Below are 8,267 nucleotides of genomic sequence, written 5' to 3' on the forward strand. Positions count from 1 at the left end.
CACATTTCAGTTCAATCCATTTAATATATTAAAGTCAACGATCATTCAGTCCTTGATTCAGGCTTGTGTTTTATTTTGTTTTCTTGTTTTGTTTTGTTTTTTGAGACCTTGTTAGACCTTGTGGAACCATATAGCTTTTACTGAAATGTGGCTAAAAAATGGAAAATGTCAATGATCATCAAATAAAATGTACTATTGGATATTTAAAGTATATTAAGCAGTTATTAAATATTAATGAATTCTGTAAATCTGCTTCTTTCTAATGATCAATACTGCAGTACAATTTCAGAAGCCAGTACAAGAACTGACTAAGATCCTTTGCCTCTCTGTACTTGTAATAGCAAGTGTGCCGAATATTGCATGAAAATAGAGTTTTATATATGTCTAAAAACATTCTAAATAAAAAGCCTTTCATTTGCACCCAGGTCCAAAACAGGTGTCAGCATGTAAACAGGTGCTTCACATGTGACGTCACTTGCAGCCCTTTAAACGTGATTTAGCATTTCCCTGGGGAAGGAAACGCAGAGATATGTTTGCTTGGAGCGGTCTTATCTAAGGACACATTGGGCTCTGCTGAAATGACCACCCTTTTATCTGAGCAGTGTGGACATTAGAGCAAACACGCATAGCTGACAGTTAGATTTACTGCTGTAATGTAGAAAACTGACTTTGCAATGTTGTTTATATTGTTGTTGTTTTTTTTATTCTAATCATATTTAAAATGTATATGAAGATATATACATTGGCATTAAATTCTGAGTATTTACAATTTATAACTTTTGCCACATACACACACACACACACACACACACAGCGGTATACAAAAGTTTGAACACTCCCAGTTCAATCAAATATTTTGTTCATTAAAAAAACTGTTACCACATTTAAATTTGGCATTTCTGTAAATTTAGTGCAAAGTTGTATTTATTTGAATTTAACATATTAACATATTTTGTGCCATTACTTTTGTACAGTCCACATTTATGTTTTTTGTTTGGTTGGTTGTTTTTGTTTTTTTGGTTTTTGTTTTGGTCCAACATGTTAAATTCAGAACTAAAACACAGCAATTGTGCATTAAAATATGCAGAAGTTTGTTCTTTTCAGAGGATGTGTTAACAAACAAACAAACAAATAAAAATGGGAAATAAATGACTTCTAGAGTTCTACAGTACTACAGTTACAATCAGGTATTTTTGGTTTGGTTTCTTTGTATTTTTTTTATTTGCTTACTTTTTGATTGTGTTGTTTTTTTAACCAAAAAAATGACACAAAAAAGTGAATCTTTCATGTTTATTCTGGTACTCAAGCACTAGTAAGACTAGAAACTATACATAATACACAAGAAATGTGTCCAGAGACTGAGCTCAATTAGTTTGCAAATATTTTTAAAAATCCATTTTGTGTTGGATAGGTCAAATGTAGATACAAATTTATGAATAATAAAAAAAACAAACAGACAAATAAACAAACAAAAGTTAAGATGACAGTTTGACAAAACATTTTCAGAGAACAGCTTTCATGGTGCATTAGCTTTGACTAAGCTTCCATACAGACTCTGCACTTCAGGGTTTTAAAAATGTATATGATACAAAGTAGTACAAGGTTTGAGCACATGACTAAGAGAACCAGATCCACCTACATCTTTAAGTACTGACCATAATAAAATTTCTTTTAATTACAAAAATAAATTATAAAAATAAATACAATAAATGCTATAGGCACTATAAATGCATTTTTGAAACCAACTTGTCAGAAATATTCCAAGGTAATGAAGTTCATCTGATCAATATAAAATGTAAGGGAATACATGATACAGAACTTTAATACAAATGTATTTACTCACTCCTGTATCTTCACAACAAAAGATACAAACGAACAATCCAATGTATCTCAGTCTAAGTAGGGACTTGAAGACCCTCATAATGGTAGGAGAAGGAGGAATGCATGTCTTCCATTTCAATGGGTGAGCTATACCTCACAATGCAAGGGTAGCTCTCCGACTGCATGCTGTCAAACTGCAGGTCCAGCCACTGCCTGTGAGGGGTGCTGTGCATGCTGGAGTCGGTTAGGATCCGGTTGAGGGCCATGATGTAGCTCAGAGCCATCTGCAGGGTCTCGTACTTTGACAGTTTCTTGTCCTGACCCCACTGAGGAACCACTTTGCGGAGTCGGTCAAAGGCCGTGTTCAAGCCCTGCATTCTCTTCCTCTCTCGAGCATTGGCTGCCATTCTTCTCCGTGCTGCACTTTCAAATTTCTCCAGCACTCTGGAGTCAGACTCAGAGCCTGAATCTGCACAGCTTGGTCTGCGAGGCTTCATCCTTCCACAAGTGATGCCACTGTCCTTCAAGGATGGAGATGTAAAGCCTTTACTTAAGAGAGGTTTGCCAAGGGATGAAGAAATAGTGTCCTTTCAGTGAGGCTGTGGACTGTTCCACTGCACAAGTCCAGACTGATGTATTAGCAGCAATCCCAAATCTGTTTGGCCATTAGGAGTAGAGGGGATGCTTATATAGGACTGGTGTACTGACAGGTGGCAGCAGGTGGAGCCCCATCCTATTGCCCCAACTGAACATTATTACCCCTGAAACACACACACACACACACACACATACACACACACTCGACTCTAATTGACAGCAAAAACACACAGCCCACCCTCACCCTACCCCACCCATTCCACCCACTCAAACTTTAATGACATTCCAATTAACTTTGGCAGGGCTATCAGCCTTAGGGTCCACTGAAAGCCATGCGTTACAAATGCACAAAACTTACCATCTGGCCTGGGCACTTTAACACACTGGGGGTCAATGACAGCGGGGACTACTTGATTAAATCCATGAGCATCTTGAACATTCATGGAATATTATTTCCTTTTCATTCTAGATAAAGTGTTAATATTCAGCCAGTCTCAGTAGACTCAGAAAGCAAATAAGCCTCTCAGTACCTCATAATTATATCATTTGCAATTGAACACCAAAATTATGCCGGACTGATGGAAAGCAGGACTCAATAATTAATTTGATGTTCCTACTCATGACATGTAAATACATTGCTGATGCAATGATTTAATAGCAATAAAATAATAATAGCAATCCTGTTGACCCAGCATCGATAATATGATCTAATCTATGACTTACTGATGTTTTTCCAGTGGTTTTCTTTTCATACTGAGATACATTTAACAGTTGTACCATGTCATGTGCTCACACGTCAGGTAACAGATGAATGCATGTTTTGTTTTCTGTTTTGTCTATCTAAATGAGGCACAGTATGAGGCTTGCATTAGTGGCTGTCACATACAGCGAGCTGCACTACATGGGAAATAAATAATTGATCTGGGTGTCTCGGAGGAACTAAAGCAGACAGAAGTGTTTGGCTAGATGTCTCTTTCCATCTGTTAAGAGTAAATGCAGACAGCAAGGGTTTGATTCAGGCCAGGTCATCACCCCCAATTTATTGTTTTACCCCTCCCCAGCTAACATAGGGTGCAGTGCTCTCTCTATCTATCTGTTTTAAATATCAGTTTATTGCACATTATGTATTATACATCCTATAGAAATAATGTACAGTCATATACAAAGGTTTGCACACTTCTGGTCAAAAGACATTTTATTGATTTCTAAGTGACAATAAGTCATCACATCGTCTACAGGGAACAAACTTTGATATGACATTTTTGAGCAAGTTTCTATTTATCTGCTAAGTTTAACATATAAAAAAAATATAAAATGTACTGTGATTTTTGCACAGGCCACATTTTATGTTTTCTCTCCCAATATGTGAAATTCAGCAAACAGTAATTGCGCATCAAAATATGCAGAGGTTTGTTTCCTGTACAGGATGTACACCTAATTTCACTATTAATTTCACTAAACATCTAAACATTTGCATATGATTATATGTGTGTGCATAACATTCCAATAAACATGTCATTTAAATAGATTTCAAAACATCATGTTGATACTTGTTTTCTTATAAATCCAAATTGCTCTGGTTTGTTAAAAATAGATTCATTAATGTTTAATGGCATTACTGTAGCCTAAACGCAGACATAAAAATCGAATATCTCCCACATCTTTAAATAATGTATGTCCCAGATGAGCCACTGCTAACATAAGCTCATGCTGTCTGGTCGTTTTACACCGGACAAGTAATTGTGCTGTTCAATTAGGCATATAAAGTCCATCTACCATCTACTTGATTCATTGATTGCAGGTTGGTATGGTTGGCCAGCTGCTCCATGTCTTGTTTAAAAAGCCTGGCCCAGACATGTTGAACAGCCTTGTTTTTACCTCAGTCACATGATGGGCTTGTCTGGAGCTAGAGGCTACCCTCTCCAGCCATATGTCATAAGCAGAGAAGAGCCTGTGTGCGGATTAGTGTTGGTGAGGTTAAGGATTTAATTCTTTTAAAAAAGGAAAGTGAGAATGTCTATTATCTGTGTAATGTGCTTAGGCAGGATTTGGCAAATCTGATTTTCACTAGTAGATGTCATGGAGGAATGATAAGCATCAAACTTGGATGCATTTTCCGGGAAAGCGTAACGTCCAGGTAAATTTTAGTTTACAAAATCCTGAAGATGTAAATGTATGCTCAAAGGTACACCATGGCTCTTATTGCCCTGGTGTCCCAAAATTTGTTTTAAAGATAGACTACATTGACTCTCCCGGGGCTATATTTATGTTTGTAGACAATGCGACCCCTAGTTCCCATCACTGCCATTGTAAAAAAAAGTCTACAATTAAACATCTCACATCAAACTACTCTGAATGACTATGTTTACATCACAATGATTGCATTATACAGATTTTTTTTAATTGGTAGAAAATTTTCCTTTAATATCTACTTTGTAGAGCTGGCACAGCAGTACTACACCTAAAGAACCACTATACATTTTCCACTACACTATACAAGACAACACAATTTTACAGATCGCCTCCTGTTCTAATCATGGTCTTTTGAATTTGGACAGATTTCTGTTTTTATAAATTACACATAGTCAGTCTGGAGGTTTGATATAAGCTGAGCTTTTTTATCGACTGTACGAAGCAGAATCATTTTGATACTTAACATACACTGTTTTATACACTAAATACGTAATCCAGAAATCATCAGTTCCCAGTACCACTTCTGAGGACCACTTTTTTGGCTTACCACTGTATCACTATGTCTCATGAGAAAATCTCATTTTCTGGTTTAACTTATAAAAGCTCATCACACTGTGCCAATAAATTGCTAGGACAATCAGGAATAACTTAGGTTTACACAAATGACTGGTTTAGTTAATAGATAAATACACACTGGCCAATGAGGTCACTAAAAGAGACGTGAAGCGTTAAAAGAAAACACTGCCCTCCGTGCAAGACATAAAAACAGCCCAAAAAAGTGGCATCTGGTGAGATGGTGCTGGTGACTGTAATTAGGTCACACAAGGTGAATGCAATTTCATGCCTGTGTGAGCATTTTTTTCTATTGGACGGTATGATTTGTATGCTTAATTAGCTAATCATGTTTTCCATTGTGCTCAAAGAGTAAAATTTATGCTTGTAAAATTTATTTTAAAAATTCGTAACATAATCCAATTAATATTTTAAGAGATATTTGCATGTGGCAAACAGTAACAAAATGAAATGGCATAGATCAGAATGGCAAGCATGAAGGTCATCATTAGTTTATTTATTATTTGTTGTGAACTTGAAGTGAATCTGGTCGTGTGAAATGAAATTCCACACTGTGGCACTATAGCAACAAGTAAGGAATGTTACAAAGCAATGTTAATCATCAGAAACAAATCAGCTATCGGGACATCTATGCTGTATTTATTAAACTATATGCTAAAATATTGGAAACGTTTTCTTGGGCTACAACATTAATAACTGGTTTGGACTGCCTAACTTTCATTCCTCCTTGGACTGTTGTTGTAGGCTACACAATATACACCACATCTTGTTGAAAATGAAAGTGTTCTTCTGCACTTCGGAGCAGCAGTAGTTTCTGATTGTTTGCGTCTGTGCAACATACCTGAAGAGACACACTTCAGCTAACATTTTTATATTGCCTTAGAATTACAAATTACACCATTGCCTTCAAAGGGTTATTTACAACACAAACATTTGGCATTATTATTAAAATTTGCAGCTTTTGACACAGAATTTAGTCAGTCAAAATGAATCACTTTTGTTTCATACTCTACATGTGTTCACTGCTGTGGCTGTCATGATAATGAACTAGCCACAGCACTCAGCAAATGAAGCAGATGGATCTTGAAATGCAACCAGTATGCAGTGCAATGGAGCTGTCCTGAGAGAGCCTATAAACAGACAGACACAAAACATAACTAACTCACGAGCAATTCTGGTGTTAACTGACATAAAGAAATGAAAAAAAATGCATATGGTTTAAAAAGAGAGTGTGCTTTTTATCTACACTTAATATAAAATGCAAATCTACTCAAATCAGAAGTCTTTTGAAATCCAGCACCAGAATAAATGTGATGCCATAGAAATGACTCTCTATACAATGCAACTGAAAATGTCATACAAGGAAATTTAAGCTAATTATTCTGAAGATGTATAGCCTTGGCAGTGGCACGGAGACTTACAAATAGGTTACTTACAAAGCACAGAGTTACTTACACTTCACTTACTTGCATCACTTTGCTGTGACCGGCTTCTTCTTGGGTTTCAATTTGAAATACAGGAAGATTATAGCAATGCCTGCGTAGGTGGCCAGCACACACTAGAAAAACATTTAACATATCACATACCATCACTGCATTATCAAAACCACGTATGTATGTTTTATTTTTATTTTTCTACATCATTTGATCAGAAGGTTACAGTGTGTAAAAATGTTGCTATGAATGTTAAAGTAGAAATGTATAGACCAGTAAAAATGATCCAAAAATGACTAGAAATAAAATATCCTCAATATCCTATATTCTATATATCCTATTGCAGTACAATAGGACTCAAATTTACACTAAAAGTTAAGAATGTTTCTACCTTCTCTTATAAAAGTACCACTTTGGAGATATTTTGTTAGGACAGCTTTTGGTCACTATAGCATAAGGTTACCAGCTTTTAGAAACCTGAAGAAGAATGCATCAGTATGTTCTACTCACGTTCCTCCTCCCCGTGATGGTGTATGAATTGAAATATTTGGCCATCCCTGTGAACTGGTGCTGACTTCCTGCGTCATGCCCTGCCATGGCTGGCCCTGCTGGAAAACAGCACCACTCAGTCACAGTGTCCGTCACTCAGTCCCCTCAGTGATGAATGTAATGGAGAAATTCGGGACATATTTTTGTATCAGCGTATAATGAATCTGCTATTGCTGGCAGGTTAACACAGACATTAGCCAACATACTCAAAGGCGTGTTCCTCAAGGTCGAAACAATTTCGCAGTTTCAGGATGTTGGACCTGATCGAGCGCATCTGGCTTAACTTACACCCTGCAAATCAATATGAGGCAAAATAAATAACACAATTAAAAACAGAAAGGTGAGTGAATCCTCTTACCTGGATGCAGTTGGTGAGTGCAAGGATGTCAGCTGTCCTACGCTGTCCTGCACCGTCCTCAACGTGATGTAAACTGTTCTCCATGCGCCACCTACCGGAGAAGGACGGAATTTGCTGTGGATTCAAAATAATGTACTGTAAATACTTCACTTTTCTTAAAGTAATATATGCACACATATCAAACCAGGTCAGGCATTTATTTTAGTACATACATGTGTGTGTGTGTGTGTGTGTGTGTGTGTGTGTGTGTTATGTATATATAGTACCGTGCAAAATAATTCATATTTCAAATAAACTTAAAAATAATAAAAAGTAACAAAAACTTTTTGGGTCCATATTTTTCCTTGACACTTTCAGCCACCACAGAGATTGGTTAATATCATAATGTGAATAATGAAGCACTGATTGGTCAAGTCAGGAGTTGCTTTTAACTACATATAATACTGGGCTTCCTCGAGGAGAGGTTTGAAAATGGTTAACCAAACACATCCATAAAATCACTATTTATTATGCATATATATATATATATATATATATATATATATATATATATATATATATATATATTAAAAAATCATTATTAATTAATATCCTATACATTTTGTTTATTCAAATATTAACACTTTTCTCAGGAAATAAACACATACTACACAAATAAATAGATTTTGAAAATGTGTCTTGGGTGCCTAAGACTTTCGCACAGTGCTGTGTGTATACATATATATACATGTAGATGTCTGATA

At 36.1% G+C, this 8,267-nt stretch overlaps 2 protein-coding genes across 4 annotated transcripts; both read right to left on the reverse strand.

The window, feature by feature from the left end:
• Positions 1-1,752: 1,752 nt before the first annotated feature.
• atoh7 (atonal bHLH transcription factor 7) lies at positions 1,753-2,595 on the reverse strand. Its single transcript, XM_017696476.2, has one exon. It carries the CDS (start codon positions 2,316-2,318, stop codon positions 1,896-1,898), a length of 423 nt encoding a protein of 140 aa, XP_017551965.1. The 5' UTR covers positions 2,319-2,595; the 3' UTR covers positions 1,753-1,895.
• A 3,064-nt stretch (positions 2,596-5,659) lies between these two features.
• Positions 5,660-7,638, reverse strand: LOC108426798 (ATP synthase membrane subunit DAPIT, mitochondrial-like). Of its 3 annotated transcripts, none has more exons than XM_017696536.2 (4): positions 7,525-7,638; positions 7,128-7,222; positions 6,651-6,742; positions 5,660-6,314 (listed from the first exon to the last, which is right to left on the reverse strand). In XM_017696536.2, exons 2-3 carry the CDS (start codon positions 7,212-7,214, stop codon positions 6,656-6,658), a joined length of 174 nt encoding a protein of 57 aa, XP_017552025.1. In that variant the 5' UTR covers positions 7,215-7,222; positions 7,525-7,638; the 3' UTR covers positions 5,660-6,314; positions 6,651-6,655. The 3 variants fall into 3 exon arrangements, with proteins under 3 accessions (XP_017552025.1, XP_017552024.1, XP_017552026.1); XM_017696535.2 differs by having other exon boundaries at positions 7,128-7,225; positions 7,525-7,635; XM_017696537.2 differs by having other exon boundaries at positions 6,640-6,742; positions 7,128-7,225; positions 7,525-7,635.
• Between the last annotated feature and the right edge of the window lie 629 nt (positions 7,639-8,267).

The sequence above is a fragment of the Pygocentrus nattereri genome, chromosome 5 (genome assembly GCF_015220715.1).
Source record: "Pygocentrus nattereri isolate fPygNat1 chromosome 5, fPygNat1.pri, whole genome shotgun sequence".
In the NCBI taxonomy this organism is placed as follows: Eukaryota; Metazoa; Chordata; class Actinopteri; order Characiformes; family Serrasalmidae; genus Pygocentrus; species Pygocentrus nattereri.

What these genes read in the sequence shown, in the direction of transcription:
- atoh7 (XM_017696476.2), bottom strand. Translation starts at nt 2,318, where the DNA reads ATGAAGCCTCGCAGACCAAGCTGTGCAGATTCAGGCTCTGAGTCTGAC.
- LOC108426798 (XM_017696536.2), bottom strand. Translation starts at nt 7,214, where the DNA reads ATGGCAGGGCATGACGCAGGAAGTCAGCACCAGTTCACAGGGATGGCC. An exon ending in CCATCACGGGGAGGAGGAAC is followed by an intron (nt 6,743 to 7,127) that starts GTGAGTAGAACA and finishes ATGTTTTTCTAG; the next exon opens with TGTGTGCTGGCCACCTACGC.